The 22,047-nt window shown below is 41.5% G+C and overlaps 1 protein-coding gene across 4 annotated transcripts in view; it reads left to right on the plus strand.

Moving 5' to 3' along the window:
- LOC126236470 (intraflagellar transport protein 46 homolog) overlaps positions 1–22,047 on the plus strand; it is a 149,120-nt gene that overhangs the window by 51,596 nt on the left and 75,477 nt on the right. For all 4 annotated transcript variants that reach the window (XM_049945798.1, XM_049945797.1, XM_049945796.1 and 1 more), the window contains one exon: positions 15,197–15,271. In XM_049945798.1, the coding sequence (XP_049801755.1) occupies positions 15,197–15,271 (75 nt within the window). The remainder of the gene's footprint in view (positions 1–15,196; positions 15,272–22,047) is intronic.

Raw genomic sequence — 22,047 nt, forward strand, 5'->3', positions numbered from 1 at the left:
TATGTAAATATTACGTGTAGGGAGATGGATGAGCGCATACACCACTGTATAGACATAGCACAAGAGAAAAAATGAAAGGAAGTTTATCATTACAAATGTGTTTTACTGTCAGTTGCAACAGTACACAATAGTACATTGCAGACTACATGCATTCTGTGGCATCAGGAGTCTCCCCAAGAATCCACAGTAATGTGATGTGATGCTAGACAGCAGTCCTTTCCAGGAAAACAAAGAGTGAAGAGAGATCACAGTGTGAGTTGTGCAACCATTCAGGATGTATGTTACTTGACTTGAACGGGCTCATACATAGACATTGCAGTTCACCGTGGAAGGAATGTGTGTCAATGCTATGAGGGGTTTGTGAAAGTGATAAGAAATGCTGCTCTACCATATCAAATGGTTACTTGGTGGGTAGATGAATTCAGGTGTGGCAGAGCTGCCATGGCCAACATGAACTGATCCGGGTGGCCTGTCAGTGTGCCTATGGACTGTGCTCGTACCCAGGTCACCCAATGCTTGGAGAATGACAGAAGGCAGACACTGCGGGAATCACAGCGCCATTCTGGTATAGAGAAGACAATAATCTACATGACTTTATGCAGTGGGCTACACATGCATAAAGTTGCTGCAAATGGGTGCTTCAAGCACTAAGTGCAGTGGAAAAGTGGACACATTACGAAACTTGCTGTGTGCATCTAGCACTTTATGCTTTTGAGAATTGCCACCATACATGAATTTTAGGCCAGGGCCTATGAGCCAGAACTGAAATGCCAGTCCACAGAATGGCATCATCCAGTTTCACCACACAGCCTGAAATTTTGTTGCAGTCTCTCTCCTGTCAAGTTAATGGTCATTATAGCCTATGGCATTAGAGGAACAATCTTGTGCCCTTTAATCCCACATAGGCAAAATTGTAATGCACTATACTACTTTTTGCACATTCCTGCAAAAACACCTATGATAGACTATTTGGGAGAAATGTCCTGAACATCTACATGACGCATTAGTTTTTCAGGACAATGCGAGAGCCCATACAGCATGTGTGCGGAATCTGCTCACGCAATGAGGATGGGAAGTACTGTAGCATCCACCATATTTGCCAGACTTATCATCTTGTGATAATCGCCTCATACCAAAACTGAAAGAGCCATTGCGTGGAACATGCTTTTGAACACACAGTAGTGGTGCATGAGGTCCGACGATTCACTCACGATGAGGCCATGAATATTTGGCGTCTTCCACAGCATTGGCAATGTGTGATAGATTCATTGGGAGACTATTTTGAGAGACTCTTAAGATGTAACAGGTCCTGCTATGTACTATTGCGTACTGTTGGAACTGACAGTAAAACACATTTGAAATAAAATTTGTTTCAATTTTTTTCTTGTGCTATATCTTCGTGACAGTGTGTGTGTTCATTCACCTCATTACATGTAATGTTTACATACAAACGTAACTTTCCACCTGCATATTTTATAATTTTTAAATTCATTACCATTTTTGACACAAAAGATAGTTGCCATGACTTTTGCAATGACCCTCTTATTTATGATGCAGGTTATGAGACATGTGTATCCCAAAGTAAAAAGTAACAGGAAAATTAAAAAGTGAATTTTTATCATTGTCAGTAAAACAACTCACTTAATTTAGCATCATTCTACAGCACTTGAATTAACCAGCAGGGTTTACAGTTTGGCAATAGGTGGTAGTAGAGTCCCACTCATGAGCCATCTCAGCATATACAAAATGCCAAACCAACTTGTGTACAGGAAGATAAGCTCATCATAATAATCTATGTGTGACAAACAATTTTCTGCTTCAGTCAAAATGTAGTCTCAGCATTGTGGTCATCAGAAGTGTATTATACTAACAAAATGTAATGGATCCAGGGAAGTGATGATAGGGAGGAATTAGTGGGAACTTCTATAGAAATGCTCATGAGACTATCCTGAATTTAAAAAAAGTTTTTTCTTAAAGAAGACACTTTCTTTTCTGCCTGTTTTTCAAAATTAAATATTGCCGCTGTTTGTCATTTCATGTTATAACTAGCAGAAGGTGTATTTAAAATGTTCTGCCTAGGATAGTTGAAGACAATTGTACTTGAGAGAAAGCTGATTAATTTCAAGTGCATGCATAATTTCTTTAATGTCTTCTATTTTCTTCAGAATCAAAATTTCACTGTCTTATAACATACATGTCAAATCATTTATTTATTTTACAGGAGAATTATCAAACTTATAACTATAATAGGTTGTACATGGAATACAACATTTACTAGAAATATACAGGGTGTCCCATTTATCTTGACCACCCTAAATAACTGTTTGTCCAGATGCAAATTTCGAAGTGTTTCAAGCAAATGTTCTTTAGCTGTCAGGGGGGACATCAGTCAGCATAATTGCCTTTGTTGTAGCTATGTTTTTACATACATGGGTAGATCACGTTACTAATGAGGAGGTATTGAATAGAATTGGGGAGAAGAGGAGTTTGTGGCACAACTTGACAAGAAGAAGGGACCAGTTGGTAGCACACATTCTGAGGCATCAAGGGATCACAAATTTAGCATTGGAGGGCAGCATGGAGGGTAAAAATCGTAGAGGGAGACCAAGACATGAATACACTAAGCAGATTCAGAAGGATGTAGGTTGCTGTAAGTATTGGGAGATGAAGAAGCTTGCACAGGATAGAGTAGCATGGAGAGTTGCATCAAACCAGTCTCAGGACTGAAGACCACAACAACACAACATGTTTTTTACAAAGATATGAACAACAGCATGACTTTTTTAAATGGCACCCTGTATTTTTTATTCGGTAATTCATTTCCTCTCCTAAAGACCTATTCAAAAATGTATCACAGTGTGCCATTCACTGAAACCTAATGTTATTAATTACATAACACAACATTGACTTTGAGCCTGGGATCACAAACTCATCCACTTGCTGGGGTTGTCAGGAAACAAATGAAAACCAGGTAAAAACATAACACAAAATTGACTTTCATTCTCCTGTACCATTGCCCAGGAGTAGAATATTCAGAGGTGCTCAAAGTGGTGACCCTGGACACCGATACACTGGTGCACCTCATTGAATGAAAGAATTATTTACTGCCTGCTGAAGAGAATTACGAGCAAGCATGATACGTTCCTGTACGTCCTCTGTAGTTGTTGGAATATCACAATAGACAATGTCTTTAATGCTTCCCCAAAGAAAAAAGTCCAGAGGATTTAAATCATGAGACCTAGCAGTCCAAGTAACTGTTCCTCCTTGACCAATCCATCTGGCAGCATACCTTTGGTTCAGAACATGATGTGCACCAAGGCATTATGTGCTGGACAGCCATCATGTTGATACCACATAAGCATTCTGGCTCTTAGCTGCACTTCATCCAGAAGAGGAGGAAGAATTCGTTTGAGGAAGTTGGCATACACTGTGCCGTATTGACTACCATTGATGAAATAAGAGCCAATAATTGTAGTACCAAGTATGCCACACCAGATGTTAACCCTTCATTGATGCTGATCATGGGTTGTCACTATACCAATAATGTATGTTCCTTGTATTTACCTGTCCTTTGTTTTGAAGGAACATTCGTTCAGTAAAAAGAACATTGGAGAAGAAGTTTGGGTTGGCGAGGATTTGCTGCTGTGCTGACTGACGGAACTAAACATGATTCTGGAAATCATTCCCAAGCAATTCTTGATGTAGGTGTACATGGTAAGGATGCAACCAGTGACATGTAAGAACACGATGTACACTGGTTTTAGGAATGCCAGTCTCGTGTTCAAGCTGTCATGTGCTCACATATGGATTCATAGCAATGGAAGCAAGAACAGTAACTTCAGCAGCTTTGTCTGTGCGAGTGCTATGACGATTGCGTTGTCGTGGGTTGAAACTTCCCGTTTCCTGAAGCGTCGCAACAAGACGAGAAAACATCCATCAGGAAGGTGGGTTCTTGTCAGGATATTGCTCTCTGTACAGCTCTACTGCCTGTATAGCATTTTGCCTACCTTCAGCTATAACAACAACAACAACAGAAACAGTATGTCGATGCAGTTTGTAGGAAGGACAGCCTTTACTGTATGCCTACTCTGCACAACAGTATTTAAAAGGACTAAACTACTGCACTAAATGTATCTATACATAAGAAAACAGCATTGCAATTACTGTTCTGCTAACTTACATTCCTCATAGATGAATAGCATTTCTACCTTATCTTCGTTGGTGTACATTCTACTCACACAACTCTTCAACTGACAATGGTTAACGGAATGACACGTTTCCATTATACTTATGTTTACATTTGTCCTCTGTCAACGTCAGCATGTGGATGTGTTCCATTATCCCCAGTATCTGCACTAAGCACTGGGAGCGTCAATGTCAGTGTTGTGTTATGCAATTAATAACATTGTGTTTCAGTGAATGGTACACTGTGATACATTTTTGAATAGGTCTTTAGGAGAGGAAATAATTACCAAATAAAAAATACAGGGTGCCATTTTAAAAAGTCATACTGATATTCATATCTTTGTAACAAACAAAGCTACAATGAAGACAACCATGCTGATTGATGTTCCCCTGATGGCTAAAGATCATTTGCTTGAAACATTTTGGCCGGCCGCTGTGGCCAAGCAATTCTAGGCGCTTCAGTCTGGAACTGCGCATCCGCCACAGTCGCAGGTTCAAATCCTGCCTCAGGCATGGATGTGTGTGATGTCCTTAAGTTAGCTAGGTTTAAGTAGTTCAAAGTCTTCAGATTTTCAGTCCCATAGTGCTCAGAGCCATTTGAACCATTTGAAACATTTTATAATTTGAATCTGGACAAACAGTTATTGAGGGTGGTCAAGATAAGTGGGACACCATATATATAGTTTTTATCCTGCTCAAATGGTCATATCATCATTAAAAAAATTTATCAGTAGAGTAATAGCATGTATGTACCAGGGTGCTATGTAATTTTCTTTTTACTGAATCAGTTTTAATCTTTTGAAAATTTGTCTTTTGTAACTTATTGTATATTTTCATCCCCATATATTGTGGGGTCTGTGCAAAAAGATTGAATCTGTGTGTAGGAAACATGAAACTTTCTTTATTTCTAGTTTCATATCCGTTCCACAAGTTATTTGGAACAAACAATTCTGGATGATTATTTGTGAAAAAAATTATTTCATATAGATACACTGAGGGAACACTTAGTATGTTTACACCTCTTAATAGTGACTGACAAGATTCTCTTGTCTTTGCACTACACATGTTTCTTATAATCTTTTTCTGTAAAGTTAATATTTTTGTCAAATTGCTAGCATTTCCCCAAAAGACAGTGCTATATGTCATTATTGCCTTAAAGTAGCTATGATACACGCTTTTTCGTGTCTAAGGCAGTGACATTGGTTAAGATTAACATAGCAAATACCAGGCTGTTCAGTTTATTTTTTTAAATAGTCTCTATGTGAGGACCATGACAGATTTCTGTCCAACTGCATTCCTAATAATTAACACAGTCTGCTTCAGTCAGTTCCATAATTTGTTGCATAATCTGAATGTCATCTATTTTTTATTGTTTTGTCTTAAACTGCATAAGCTGTGTTTTTGAAATATGTAGTTTTATGTCATTTACATGGAACCACACATTTAGATTTTCTTGCATTTTTATGACATTTTCGGGAATTTCCTCTGCATTTTTATTTTCTATCTGTACTGAGTGATGATTTATATTTATGGGTAAGTCATTTATGTAAAAAAGAAAAATTATAGGGCCAAGCATTGATCTTTGTGGTACCCTCCGTGCGACAGTTCTATATTTCGAGGAATATTTTCCTTTGTCTGATGTTATGACTACCCTCAAATATGACTTACACCACCATAAGACATTGCCTGTAATTCCGTATTTTAATAATGGGGAGTGATTCACACAGTCAAATACTTTGAATAAGACACAGAAGATTCCTGCAGCTTTTTGTGATTTATCTAAGGTAGAACTAATTTTAATTATGAACTCATTAATTGCATAAATTGTACTTTTGTCTTTTTGGAAGCCAAATTGATTTTTTGAGATTATATTAAATTTGACACAAAAATTTTGAATCTGGATTGCAACGATCATTTCAAATGCTTTAGAAAACTCAGGAAGAAGGGAAATTGGACAGTAATTTCGCATATCTTCTTTAGAGCCTTTTTTAAACAATGGTTTCACTTCCACATATTTTAGAATGACTGGAAAGTAACCTTCTTCAAGTGAATTATTAATTATTTCAGACAGTGGGTGTGCTATTATTTAGGTTGAACATAGTTTTTTCTACATCTTTTACTGTTACTTTGTCAAATTTAATTAGACTCTGATTAGCAACAATATGGGAATTGTGAGTCCGCCTTGATGCAAATCACTTTTTATTATTTGTTTACTTATTTATTCCCCATTTATGGAGAATAAATAAATAAACAAATAAAAAAGTAGTGGACTCATAGTTCTCAAATTGTTGTTTTTCTCTGCAAACATGGACCAAATGGAAGAGTTCCAAGATAAAGTTATTGTAGACTCTGATGCTTGCTCTGACTTGACCCAAATAAATGTACATTATTTTGGTAGGAGCCTACATCTACATCAACATCAGATTTTGCTAGCATTGTAAAAAAATTGTTAAAATTTTCTGATATTTGAGCAGGATTTACAATTATTTTGTCTTGTATCTTTATTTTAGAAATTTCCTAGTGGCTAAGATTGATTCTGAGTTTAGATTTGACAACTGCCCATACTTCCTTGGATTATTTCTGAGCTTGTTGATAAATTTAGTATGTGCCATTTTCTTTGCGGCTTTTACAACCTTTCTAAATTTTTTAAATATGATTTAACATAGTTAATGAACTCAGGACTGTTATTCTATTCCAGCTCAGTATGTAGCTGTCTCTTTCTATTAGTAGATATTATTATACAAGTAGTAATCCACTTTAGTTTATTACTTGCCTGTCTGTGACAGACTACAGGCGGAAAAGTTTCATTGAAAACATGTCAAAAGCTGTTTAAAAACTTATCAAAAATTTTTGAACATGAGCTTTCATGGTGTAAATGACCAGTTTACCTCATTCAGTCTACAACAGGGTAAGTGTATGTTTTCTTTACTGAACTGTCTTTTCATGAAACATCTTATTTATTTTAAGTAATTCAACAAGCAAAGCAGAGTGATCTGAAATACCTAGGTCTAAAGAGAATTTGGCTGTGTCATTAAATGTATAATTTGCTAAAATATTGTTGTTGTGACTCGCCAATCATTCAAAGTGCAACCGCGCAATTACGCGCGTCCTCTACATGCGGCGCTGTCTGCCAGCCATGCAGCAGCCACGCCACCTAAGTGGCCAGCCGGCCAGCGTCTGCCAGACTTGGACTCAGTGTTGATTTGATTGTTACCGTGTTCACATGTCTTGCTTTGTAAACTTGCCCTGTGACTTACATGTGTTGTGTCGTTTTTGAAATATATGTGTTCAACTTGACGTTATAACAATTGGCGACGAGGTAGTGGATTTTTCCTTTTCATCGTTGACCCGCAGGTTTCCATGGCTACTTTAGAGCAGCTATTGCAAGGTCTCATAGAACAGCAAATGCTTCTCACGTCGGCGATTCACGATTTCGTCGCGGCATAAAATGCAAGCCATTTCTCGTCGTCGTCTATACCTCCTTTTCCTCCTTACGACGAGACGGCGGAAGACTGGTCTGATTACGAAAGACGTCTTCGACAGCACTTCTTGGCATTTCATTTCACGGACGAACAAACGTGTAAGTCTCTGTTCGTTTCATGGATTCCACCTCAAATGTATTGGTTGTTGTCGCAATTGGCTCCTTTGAAAGATCCTGTGTCTTTGTCCTTTGTCCTTTGCTGAAATGTGCTCACTTCTGTCCGTATATTTTCATAAGCAAACGCATGTGGTAGCCTCTCATGTTGCCTTTTATCGTTGTCAGCCGCATCAATCTTATCTCGCTTGGGCTGCTGAGCTTCACGGCCTCAGTCGAAAGTGTCAATTTGTTACTGACGTTCACAAAGAATCCTACGTGGATTCCGTGGTACGGGATGCTATTATCCGGTCGGCACCCAACAAAGAAGTGATGCAACGTGCCCTTCAGTTGGCAAATCCGACTCTAGATGAAGTCCTATCCATCGTGCAGTCTTTTGAAATTTCTCGCGCCGCTGGAGCAGAAATAGAGGCTTGGGGCGACGTCGGGGAAATACGTCTGTGCGATGTTGAGGAAGAGTGTGGCGTGTCCCCGCCGGCTGACGTGGCCGCAGTACGCTCCTATGCACAGCCTCAGCCTAACCGTAAACAACCTTCTCAGAAACTGCAGCAAAACTCCCGGCAACTTCCTTCATGTCCGCGGTGTTTTACGAAACATTCACGCGAGGATTGTCCCCAACGTTGGGCCGCGTGTCACAATTGCAAAAAGAAGGGTCATGTGTCTTCCGTTTGCAAATCCGACCGCATACATGATGTTCATGACCATGACACTGATTCTGCTTCTGTGTTGTCTGTCAATTGCACTTCTTCCCTTTCAGGGAAGTTATTCCTCACAGTCCAAATCCTTGATCGGGATGTTCGCATGCAGGTGGATACTGGTTCTGCTGCCACTATCATTAATTCTCAGACGTATCTTCAGTTGGATTCTCCAATCCTATCACCTGTCACTCGGCAATTACGGGCGTACAATAAACAGAAGATTTCCTTCTTGGGACAATTTACTGCTGAAGTATCTTACAAATCTGTCGTTCGCACTGTTACCATATTTGTGGTCGACCATAGTAACGCGGAAAATCTTTTTGGTTTTGATGCCTTTCGCATTTTTGGGTTCTCCATATATGACTCTATCAATATTGTCTCTGATGCCATTCCTTATGCTCAATTGGATTCCTTGTCGACGACATTTTTGTCCCTTTTCTCTCCTGGGTTAGGCCGTGCAAATGACTTTGAAGCTCATATCATGCTCAAACCCACTGTTCGGCCTAAGTTTTTTCGGGCTCGGCCCATTCCTGTGGCCCTTCGTGATTGGGTAAAATGGGAGCTGGATCGTCTCACTGTTTCAGGGGTCTTGCTTCCTGTCACTTCCAGTGAGTGGTCCTCTCCTGTCGTTGTCATTGCTATGCCCAATGGTGATATTCGTCTCTGTGGCAATTTCAAAGCCACTATAAATGCTCAATGCCTCATCGACACTTACCCTATGCCCCGACCTGAAGAATTGTTCACTAAACTTGCGGGAGGCCAGTATTTTTCTAAAATTGACCTGTCGGAAGCTTATCATCAACTTCCTTTCGTCGCTGCTACCCGGCAGTTTCTGGTCCTTAACACGCCTTTTGGTCTCTATCAATACCAACGATTGCCATTCGGGGTTGCCAGTGCCCCTGCTCTCTTTCAGCGATTGTTGGAACAATTATTGCTCCCTGTCCCTGGGTGTATCAATTACATGGATGACATTGTTGTCACTGGCTCCACTGCTGAAGAACATCTTCAGAATCTCCGCACACTTTTTCATGTCTTACCGACTGCCGGTCTTAAGTGTAATCTTCAGAAATCACAATTTTTTCAGGTATCTATCACCTACTTGGGGTTCCAACTCTCTCAGGATGGTTTTCGTCCGCTTCAGCAAACTGTCGCTGCGATCGATGCCCTTCCTCGCCCTATGTCTGTTAAGGAACTGCAGGCTTTCTTGGGGAAAATAGCATACTATCACAGGTTTTTATCGTCTGCGGTTTTGGTGGCTCAGCCATTGCATTGCCTGTTGCATAAAAACGTGTCTTTTCATTGGTTCATAACATGCGATGCGGCTTTCCAAAAATGGAAGACTATGCTGAAACAGGCCCCGTGCCTGGCTACTTATCGACCTGGCCAACATCTCGTTCTTGTCACAGACGCCTCTCAATATGGGGTTGGTGCCGTCCTTGTGCACCGTTTTTCTGACGGTTCTGAACAACCCATTGCTTATGCCTCCAAAACGCTCACAGATGCCCAACGGAAATATTCTCAAATTGAAAAAGAAGCTTTGGCCATTATTTATGCTCTTCTTTCTTTATGGATCCAAATTTCATCTTGTTACGGACTACAAACAACTTGTTTCCTTGTTTCATCCATCAACGTCGCTTCCCGACAAGGCTGCACACTGCCTCCAGCGTTGGGCTCTTTACTTGTCTAGGTTCTATTATGAGATTCATTTCCCACCGACGCCTCAACATGCAAGTGCTGATGCACTGTCTCACTCTCCCATGGGTCCTGATATGGCATTCGATAGGGAGGAACTTTTGTGTTTCCACCTGGATGTTGCTGAGCAGCGGGTTGTGATCGGATTCCCCATCACCGGGGACCGGCTGGCGGCTGCTACGGGTTCTGACCCTACCCTCTCCCGGGTTTTACACTGTATTCAGAAGGGTTGGCCAGACCGTCTGTGTGCTAAGACTTCTGATCCGTTGCGGAACTACTATGCTTTGCGCTACCCCGCCTCATGGCTAGCGATGGTGTTATTCTCCTTTCCACCGACAATGCTTTACCACGTGTTGTGGTACCTGCGTCTTTGCCTGCTTCGGTCTTGCACCTCCTTCACCAAGGGCACTGAGGTGTCTCTCGCACAAAATCTCTGGTGCGCCGTCACGTGTACTGGCCTGGCATCGACTCTGAAGTAGCACACATGGTCGCTGCCTGCGGCCCTTGTGCGTCACAGGCCGCCACCCCGAAGTCATCTTTGTCACTGTGACCTTCGCCTGAGAAGCCCTTGGGGCGCATTCATGCTGACTTCGCGGGACCTTTTTTAGGTACTTATTGGCTACTCGTTTTGAGGCCTACTCTAACTTTCCTTTCATTGTACGTTGCACGTCGCCTACCAGCGCGGCAACCACAAGTGCTCTCAACCGCATTTTTTCTTCGGAGGGCCTTCCCTCTATTCTTGTTACTGATAATGGTCCGCAATTTGCCTCTTCCGAATTTGCGGATTTTTGTGCTCGTCACGGCATCATGCATGTCACGACCCATCCGTTCCATCCACAATCAAACGGTGAGGCTGAACAACTGGTCCGCACATTTAAGGCTCAGATGAGGAAACTCATGACTTCTTCTGCTGCTGATGATGCGCTTCTCCAATTTCTGGCTTCTTACCGTTTCACCCCCATGGGCGACCATAGCCCGGCTGAGCTCTTACATGGCCGACAGCCCCACACGCTACTTCATCTTCTGCGGCCTTCCTCCTCCCGGGTGCGGTTGCCTTCGCTTGGCCGGTTCACCGCCGGCGACCTTGTATGGGTACGGGGGTATGGCAGGTGGCCAAAATGGAGTTGGGGCCGCATCTTACGACACCGTGGCCAACTCCTCTATGAAATACAGACGGACACGGGTGTTGCAGTGCATCATTTGGACCAGCTTCAGCCTCACGTGCTGGCAACAACTGTCCCGAATTCTGCTACACCACCTTCGGCTCTACCTGACACTCGGGATCTTCGCAACTCTCATTACTCACAACGCAGCCCTCTCACCATCATCTCGGTGCCAGCACAAGAACGGACGCCACCAGGAGACGTGCCCATGCAGGAACCGGATGACCATCATCTGTCGGAGCAACTCTACTCGCCTCCTTCTCCTACGGATGCCGACACATCGCCAATGTCTCCTGTCATATCAACTGGACTTGCCGCAATTTGGCAGATTGGTGCACGGGGTCCCAGCAGATTCGACCCCTACGTCTCCTGTCATCTCGACCCGTTATCATCGGGGACACTTCCGTCTGTACGGGAAGCCTCCTCCTCGAGACTTTACGGCCAGTCAAACAAAGCCTATGGACGTTAGCAATCTACAGGCCACCTCCATCAGGACCAGTGCAAAAATTTCAAAGGGGGGAAAAGTGTTGTGACTCGCCGATCATTCAAAGTGCCGCCGCACAATTACATGTGTCTTCTCCATGCGGCGCTGTCTGCCAGCCATGCAGCAGCCGCACCACCTAAGCGGCCAGCTGGCCAGCATCCGCCAGACTTGGACTCAGTGTTGATTTGAATGTTACTGTGTTCACATGTCTTGCTTTGTAAACTTGCCCTGTGACTTACATGTTTTGTGTCATTTTTGAAATATATGTATTCAACTTGACGTTATATCAATTGTCTATACACGTTGCAGTTCACTCATTTATTCTGGTGAAATCAGTGAAATTTAGTCTAAACCCATATTCTTGAATTAAGTCAACATACTTTGTTGACAAGCTTGTTTCACTCACTGTATCTATGGTAAAATCAGCAGCAATTACTATTTTTTTCTCTTTTCTTTTGTGAGTTTGTGTAGGAGACACTAGAATTTCTCTAACAATAATTTAGTCACATCACTACCTGGAATTCTATATACTGAGATAATAATAATATTATGTTGTTCTGTCTTTACACAGCAACTTTCAAATATAAGTTCTTCATTAAGAAAATTAAAATTGCCTCTATATTCTAATGAATTGTTAACCAGTATACAGGAGCCACCATTTAAATTACAAAATCAATTTTTAATCCAATAGAATGTGAACTATTGTGTAAAATGTTGATCAAGGAGAAATCAAAATCACAGGGGAGTGATTTATTAACTCAGTCCCTGAGAAGAGATTATTATAGTCTGAAATCCTTCCCGAACCTAGAAGAGTAACATCCTGTTAACCACTAAGTAGCTGTAATATACACCTAACCACACTTCCTTACTCATTTTTGAGCAGTGCCATTCTAGAAACAGCCATTTGTGGCAGTACTGCACCCGTTTCATGATAAATCAAAAAGTGTATAAGGAGTAATAGCCACTGGAATAATTTGGAGCATTATTTGTAATGGAGCTTACATAAGAGTAAATGTAACAAAGAATTAAGGTACATATAAGAAGTTTTTTGAATAAACACATAGTATCTTGTCAAATATAGTATTTCACCATACATGTACAAATGCTAAACTGAGAAATTCATGAAGTGCAAGTGTAAAGAAATAATAGACATTGTTAGATGATACCCAATGATCAGTGTGTCAATAGGGAAAATGGAAAGTGCAAAATCATCTATGTCGCAACAACATCTTAAATGACTTGTTGAATGTTCATAATATTATTGCAAACCTAAAAATACAGAATATTCAGTTATAAAAGCAGTGATTACAACGTAAGACAAAACTAAGTTTCCTGCAAATTCTTATAACATTAACTAGTAATATCACGCAAAACGCTTGTATAGGTTTCTGAATTAATACAGCCATTTCACAATACATGGTGTACGAGTTACTTGACAATGAAACTGTTGCGGGTTGTTACGCACATGCCTGTGAATGTTTCTGAATGAAAACAAAATAACAAATGAGATGACAATGAATCATTCCAATGTGTAATAAGATGACATTGTCAGTTATCTAACTGAATTCTTGAATTGACTTGATTTCCCAGGAATGTTGGTGCATGTTTTAACATTAAAAATTGACATTTCTATTATTCTTCTATGAGATATAAATCCACGACAACTTTGCTTTGGAACCAAGCTTTCAGTAAAGAAGATGATGAACAATATCATTGAAGCTACAACTTTAAATGGAAAATTTACAAGAGATGTTCTGTTACCACACATCCCTATGATTCCAACAAATATGCCATTCAAAATCAAACAACACCAGTTTATGATTTGAAATTCCTTTGCAAAGAACAGCGACAGTCGCTGCAAGTGTGTGGACTAAGTTTGGCAAATCTATGCTTCTCACATGGACAGCTGTATGTGGCCTGCTCATGTATCAGAAAACATTCTAATGATATGAATATAATAGAGGGAAACATTCCATGTGGGAAAAATATATCTAAAAACAAAGATGATGTGACTTACCAAACGAAAGTGCTGGCAGGTTGATAGACACGCAAACAAACACAAACATACACACAAAATTCAAGCTTTCGCAACCAATGGTTGCTTCATCAGGAAAGAGGGAAGGAGAGGGAAAGACGAAAGGATGTGGGTTTTAAGGGAGAGGGTAAGGAGTCATTCCAATCCCGGGAGCGGAAAGACTTACCTTAGGGGGAAAAAAGGACAGGTATACACTCACACACAAACACATATCCATCCGCACATACACAGACACAAGCAGACATTTGTAAAGGCAAAGAGTTTGGGCAGAGATGTCAGTCGAGGCGGAAGTACAGAGGCAAAGATTATGTTGAATGACAGGTGAGATATGGGCGGCGGCAACTTGAAATTAGCGGAGGTTGAGGCCTGGTGGGTAACGAGAAGAGAGGATATACTGAAGGGCAAGTTCTCATCTCCAGAGTTCACCAGCAACAAACTGTCCATTCGCATGAATGGACACAGGCAGACAGTGTTTGTTGGTAATGAGGATCACCCTGTGGCTAAACATGCCTTGGTGCACAGCCAGCAGATCTTGGCACAGTGTAACACCGTCCAGGTTATCTGGATACTTCCCACTAACACCAACCTATCAGAACTCCGGAGATGGGAACTTGCCCTTCAGTATATCCTCTCTTCTCGTTACCCGCCATGCCTCAACCTCCGCTAATTTCAAGTTGCCGCCGCTCATACCTCATCTGTCATTCAACATCATCTTTGCCTCTGTACTTCCGCCTCGACTGACATCTCTGCCCAAACTCTTTGCCTTTACAAATGTCTGCTTGTGTCTATGTATGTGTGGATGGATATGTGTTTGTGTGTGAGTGTATACCTGTCCTTTTTTCCCCCTAAGGTAAGTCTTTCCGCTCCCGGGATTGGAATGACTCCTTACCCTCTCCCTTAAAACCCACATCCTTTCGTCTTTCCCTCTCCTTCCCTCTTTCCTGATGAAGCAACCGTTGGTTACGAAAGCTTGAATTTTGTGTGTATGTTTGTGTTTGTTTGTGTGTCTATCAACCTGCCAACGCTTTCGTTTGGTAAGTCACATCATGTTTGTTTTTACAAAACATTCTAATTTATTCATGTACGTAGCCAATGGGAAAACAAAAACTGTTGTGTCTCCAGTAGCACTTCAGTAAACAGAATTTAAACACAATCTTTTTTCTGTGAGTGGTATTGCAATGCGTGTCAGGTACTTGCTAGTGCTCAATAAAAATACAAGAGAAGCATACTGTGAGTCACATTATTTCATACAACAAAGAGAACATGTGCACATATCCATTGTACAGACATGCCATCTGATGAAATAATTACAATTTTTAATTTATTTCTTATGCTTGTTTTCAGTTCCTATGACCCATCAGAATTTGAGCACCTTCCTGTTGCAGCAGATATTAAAGAATTATTTCAGAATATAACAAGGTAAGTGGAGTCTTAAATTCATTGGTACTTCTTCACAAATTGTCTTACAGTTCTGAATAGTCATATAAATTGGATTTAGACTTTAATTGTGCCTTTTATTTGATATTTGATACACAGTGGAAATATTTTTGCTTTTCTCGAAGTCTTTTCTTACAGATCTTTCTACCATAATTATTTCACAAATTATTCCTTATCAACACAAAAGGAAAAAGAGGTAATGCAAGAGGACTTCTAATAATGAAGTAAGATAGTAGGAATGCAGAGGAACTATTATGAACAGTATAGTAAACCAATTACTGTAGCCAAGACAGACACATGACCCACCATAGTAATACAGGTAGTTATATAAATGATGAAGGGATTGAAAAAAAAAATTATGCAGTACATCAAGGAAGCAGAAAGTTTAATTGTGATGGGGGACTGGAATTCAGCAGTAGAAAAAGGATGAGAAAGAAAATGGCAGGGAAAGAATGAAAGGGAAAGCTGCTGATAAAATTTTTCTCAGATTCCAGTGTAATCATTGCTATCACTTGGTTTAAAAATCACGAAAGAAAGCTGTATACATGGAAGAGATCTGGAGACATTTAATGGTTTCAGAAAGAATTTATAATGATAAGACAGAGATTCAGAAAGGTAGGCAATAAGACTTGGACAAATTGAAACAAGTAGATGTGACAGAGATGAGTTTATTTTTTGCTCAAAGCATGTAATATTACATGCAGTGTTAGCAGTGTGCAGTTATAGCGTTTGTTGATTTATTTTTATTTATTTGTTGTTCACATGAAGATCAGTTTTCAGACATTGTCATGACCTTAGTGCTCATATACATTGAGATACGAGGTTGTACTAATTGCACTTACCAGGAAAAAATAAATGCATACATTGATATAAACAATGAAGATAATAAATTATCAATTTTCTTGTACAAAAGCAAGTTTACATTGTGTACATTAACAATTTTGCAAGGAGATACTGTGTTGTAATTAGGTATGAGTACAACACGATCGGTTGTGAACACAAATTTATTCCACTGAAGCATTAAAAACTTGAACACAGTATTTAAGTAACAGTCAGCAGGAAGCAATTACATTCACAAAGAGCTGTAGCAAAACAGATAGAGAACTGAGGCTGAGTGTAACTCATCTAACCTTAAATAGACTGGACCCCATGGCAGGCTCTCACAATTGTATCACACACGCGCACGCGCGCCCACACACACACACACACACACACACACACACACACACACACACACACACATATATAATTCTGAGGTGCCCTCTGTGGACGACATAGCACTGCCACACAAATGGCCTTTCGAAAGTATGTGCAAGCATCACTGCATTCTTCCTCTCTTAGGGAGATAATGGATTCTTGAGATGCCATGCTGTCCTACTTGTCCGCTGGGCTCTGGCTAAGGTGGCACGCTGCAATGGGAGTGTATGGTCTGAAGTGAAACAATACGGCAACACCAGCAACCCCAGGGCTGTTTCCATATTGACCTCGGGCATCGTCTCTGCTGACAGTGCTCATGGTGCTGATGATATTGGTATCAGCAGTTACTCAGGAATAGGCGATGGAATCCCTGATGACGGTGTCAGAAGCAATAGAACAACTGCTGGTTCGGCCTCCAAGAAGGAGACCCTCAACCATGCTGGTGTGGAGAATCAGCAACAGTAACAGCAGGTGATGTGACAGTCGATGTGGATGGGCTTGGATGTGATGGTGTGTCATCAGAGGGATCCGTCATCTGTGCAAAGGTGAAACTGATCATGGTGCCTCAAGGAGAGGCCATCCTCCTTGCCGATTTCGCAGAGCTGCTGTCCTGGCATTTGGCGATGACAGCTGGAATCCATTTAGGGTGACGTCCGAAATCGAGTGCCCAGACAGCCACACTCAGCTGGAAGAGGCATGGCGGCTGCACAGGTTGATGTTGCAGTTGGAGGACACAAGAAGTGAAGCCATGCCCTCGGCTGGTCCCCATGGAGTAGCTCCGCCGAGTTCTTCTCGCCGAATGGTGTGAAACAGTAGATGAGAGAAACCAATCTAAGGCATAATTGTACAAAGAGATGGCAACATACTTTTTCATATGAGTTTTGAACATTTGCGCTAGGTATTCTGCCTCACCATTAGATTGTGGATGGAATGGCGGGGTGAGGATGTGACGGATACCATGGGAATTACAAAATGCTGCAAACTATTGTGATGAAAATTGTGGACCATTATTGGATGCTAACATTGTGGGCAAGCCGTTGAGTGAAAAAATTTTGGATGAGGCTGCAACAGTGGCAGTTGGGGATGTGGAAACACAACAAATGCTGTATGTAAAATGAGAATATGTGTCAACAACCAACAGCCCGTAAGCGTTGAGAAAGGGTCCAGCGAAATCCACATGTATGCGGTCTCATGTATGCAGTGGTGTGTGCCAAGGAGACAACGATGCTTCAGGAGCCGCTGGTGTGTTGCACACCATGAACAGTAGGCAACCAGTTGAGTAACATCACCATCCAAGCCAAGCAAAACGCGTGTCAGCGGGCCAATACTTTTGTGCATGATGCACCCCAATGATCTACATGTAATAAACAGAGAAACTCCAAACAAAGCACTGAGGGGATCACTACCCAAGGGGCCACATGATTCATGTCTGAAAGCAGAACACCATCCACAGCAGGGAATTGGTGTCAAAAGATGTAATAATTATGAAGGAGGTTGTACGCATGAGAAGGTGGTGAATCCGGCCAACCATTTGTGCGAATGGTGTGACTTCCACAAAATGGGATCCAAAGCTAAAGCCCTCATGATCTGTGTGTTAGTGACAGGAAAACCATTAACCATCTGTGATGTGGTAGCATCAATGTGGAAACTAAAACAATTCCTCCTGATCAAATCCTCGGTCTGGACTGGCCAGTAGGCAGGACAAAGCATTGGCATTGCATGTTGATTTGTGGGGCAGGAATGAATCTCATAGTTGTAATATGAAAGGAAAAGAACCCAACACTGAATGTGATGTGCCACTCTATATGGTAACAACGTAGAAGGACTGAATAAGGAAACCAGTGGTTTGTGATTGGTGATCAGGTGGACTTGGGTACCATAGAGAAAAAAACATTGAATTCCTTCACAGCATATGCAATGGCCGAAGCTTTCTTTTCTATGAGAGAGTACCTTGTTTGAGCAGGACTCAGCATTTTTGAGTCATAAGCAATAGGCTGCTGGTAGCCATCAGTATATCTATGGGTCAGAACTACCCCCAATCCATGACATGAAGCATCCATTGCAAGGACCAAGAGGAGGCCTGATTGGTGCATCACAAGCAGGACACTGTAACTTGGTCTTAAGGGTTTATAATGTGGTTTCATAAGTTGGTGACCAGCGAAACTGAGTCTCTTTGGACAGCTGTATTATTTTCACTGCCCCAGGCAAAAATTTATGGTAGTGGGCGACTTTGCATAGAAAAACCTGCATTTCTTTGATTGATGTAGGGTATGGAAGAGAGACAATAGCATAAACGGGTTGGTGCAGGGGTTTGAGACCCTCACTAGAAACTTCAAATCCAAGATAAATGATATAAACTTGTAAAAATGGACATTTTTCTAAATTACACTTCAATCTGGCTGCTTGGAGGACGGGAGAAAAAAGTGTATGGAGATTTTGTAAATGTTCCTCAGTAACGGCACTGGAAACTACAATGTGTACCAGATTGTTTGCACAACCCGGCACAGACGTTATAAGTTGTTCCAAAAAACAGTGAAAAATAGCAGGAGTGCTGGTGACTCCAAAAGGCAACAGCAAATATTGGTACAATCCAAAAGGGTTATTGACAGCTAACATATGTTGTTACTCTGTATCTAAAGGGAGTTGTAAATAGGCATCCAACAAGTCAATTCTTGAAAAATAATGACCACCTGATAACTTTGCAAAGGATTCATCTGGCAGTGGTATCAGCTTGTATCCACTACAGATCGTACATCTGCAGAAACTTTAAAATCACCACAGAGGCATAACCTGTCAAACGGTTTCTGTACTACAACTAAGGGGTGGACCATTCAATTGATGCAATAGGCTGAACAATGCCGGATTCCATGAGGTGATCTAATTAATTGTTGATTTGTTCCCCACTTGAACCAGATGGGCCTGGAAAAAATGAAGCCGAGCAGATTTCTTGGTAATGTGTACTTGAAAATTGTTGGCACATCCTAATCCAGAAGAGAAAAAAGAGGAAAACCCAGAACGTAATGCATCTAACTGTGTATATGTCACTTGTTCAGACACTAAATTCATTTCATCTGAAATGGTAAAGCCAAACAACTTAGAAGCATCTAACCCAAAAAGATTCTCCTTACGTGCATTATCTACAACAAGAAATGTAACTAACCACTCTACTAACTGGTAGGTCACAGGGGCAGAGAGTTGGCCAAGAATAGGAATACACTGTTTATTGTAATTTACTAACTTTTGTGACGCAGGGAGAAATGTAGGGGAGGCCAAGTCCATATACGTTTGTGAGTTTAAGAAGGTTATTGCAGCTCCTGTAACCATTTGCATGTGCAGAACTTTATGAAAAACCGTAACATCAATGAAGAGCTTGTTTGGCCTAATAGAAATAGCCAATACAAAGTTTACCTCCACATCTGCATCAGGATCATTGTGCCGAATTTTTCCATTGTAAACGGAAGCAACGTAATCTTTTGTGTTGCAGTTATGACAGATGGCCCAGCGTTTTGGGCAGTCTGGATGCTCATAGTTCATAAAACAATAAGGGCAGGATAGGAGCATGGAAGATGTACATTGCTGCATATTGGCTTGTTAATGTTGTCGGTGCAGCTGCTGCTGGGAGGGAGGCTAGCCGCCTTGACGCTGTGATTGTGTGTGGACCACCACAACCGTGTCTTGCCCTTGAGAACTACCTGAAGCTTGGTGCGGAGGAGGGAGTTCAATTGCTGATACCTCACACTATTACTCAAGTTCGTTACCTGCAGCTCGCAACACCTCGAATGACTGTGCAATAGCTAAAACCTCAGAAAGGTATGGATTTTCACACGAGAGGACACACTTGCGCACCTCACAATCTGGAACTAAACGAATGATAGCATCTCTCAGCATCTGATCAGTATACAGCTCTGTAAGCACATCAGACACAAAATGACAGTGATGACTTAACCCATGGAGTTCAGCTGTCCATGCTTGATAGGATTGATGTTGTTGCTTCCTACAGCGGTAAAACTCAACCTAGGATGCAATAACATTGGGTGCACTTACAGTAGTATTTTACAAGAAGTTCACACCTTTGGTCAAAAATTAAATAACATGGATCTTGCAAAGGGGTGAGCTGACACAGGACTCTTGGTGATATCCATGAAAGGAACAAGGCGCAACATAAAATACACACATCAAAAAAAGTTTTGCATCACCACAGTTCCCAGAACTCTCGAAAATAGACATTGACTGTGTATATTGTATCACAGACACAGTCCATTTGACTGTTCACAGATGTCACTACACCCGCTCAATGAAGTACACAATCATGCATGAGCAGCGCTATTAGATGGAGGGTGTCCGACAGCTGATCAGTTCCAGTCATCCCACCAGGAAAGAGGTACACGGCTCATGTTGTGTGTAGTTCAACCAAGTGTGTAGTTCAACCACGCCAGGATTGGCATCACATTCTCTTCACCAATGAGTGTTGCATATGCCTTCAATCAGACAATCTTCGGAGACGAGTTTGGAGGCAACCCGGTCAGGCTGAATGCCTTACACACACTGTCCAGCGAGTGCAGCAATGTGGAGGTTACCTGCTGTTTTGGTGTGGTATTATGTGAGGCCGACATATGCCACTGGTGGTCACGGAAGGCGCCGTAATGGCTGTATGATACATGAAGGCCATCCTCCGACCGATAGTGCAACCATATCGGCAGCATATTGGCGAGGCATTCGTCTTCATGGATGATGATTCACGCTCCCTTCAGGCACATCGTGTGAATGACTTCCTTCAGGATCTTCAGGATAATGACATCACTCCGCTAGAGCGACCAGTGTGTTCTCCAGACATGAACCCTATTGAACATGCCTAGGATAGATTGAAAAGAGCTGTTTATGGATGATGTGACCCATCAACCACTCTGAGGGATCTGCGCCGAATTGCCATTGAGGAGTGGGATAATCTGGACGAACAGTGCCCTGATGAACTTATGGACAGTATGCCACAATGAATACAGGCATGCATCAATGCAAGAGGACGTGCTACTGGGTGTTAGAGGTACCAGTGTGTACAGCAATCTGGACCACCACTTCTGAAGGTCTCACTGTATGGTGGTACAACATGCATGTGTGGTTTTCATGAGCAATAAAAAGGGTGGAAATGATGTTTATGTTGATCTCTGTTCCAATTTTCAGTACAGGTTCCGGAACCGAGGTGATGCGAAACTTTTTTTTGATGTGTGTAGTAATCCCAAAAGCTTGAAAGTGTTGTTGCAGATATTTCACATATGCGTCCCATTCCTCAATGAACTCATCGTATGCAGAAAAGGAAGGCAGATAAACCATGGGGTCAGGGAGTGCAAAACAGTAGGTGACAAAGACTGAGGATCATGCCAACTACAACAAAACAGAAGCCAATGATTGAAGTACCTGAGTTTGATTGTCTGGCTCCTACCATTGGTGGTGAAATGGCTTGGCGAATGATTCTTGCTGATTGACCAGCTGACATAAAATGTCCTCCATAACACCATCAGCCATTGTGAGAATAAACAGAAGACCAACCAGAGTAAAAATTTACA

Source organism: Schistocerca nitens, chromosome 2 (assembly GCF_023898315.1).
Source record: "Schistocerca nitens isolate TAMUIC-IGC-003100 chromosome 2, iqSchNite1.1, whole genome shotgun sequence".
Classification (NCBI taxonomy): Eukaryota; Metazoa; Arthropoda; class Insecta; order Orthoptera; family Acrididae; genus Schistocerca; species Schistocerca nitens.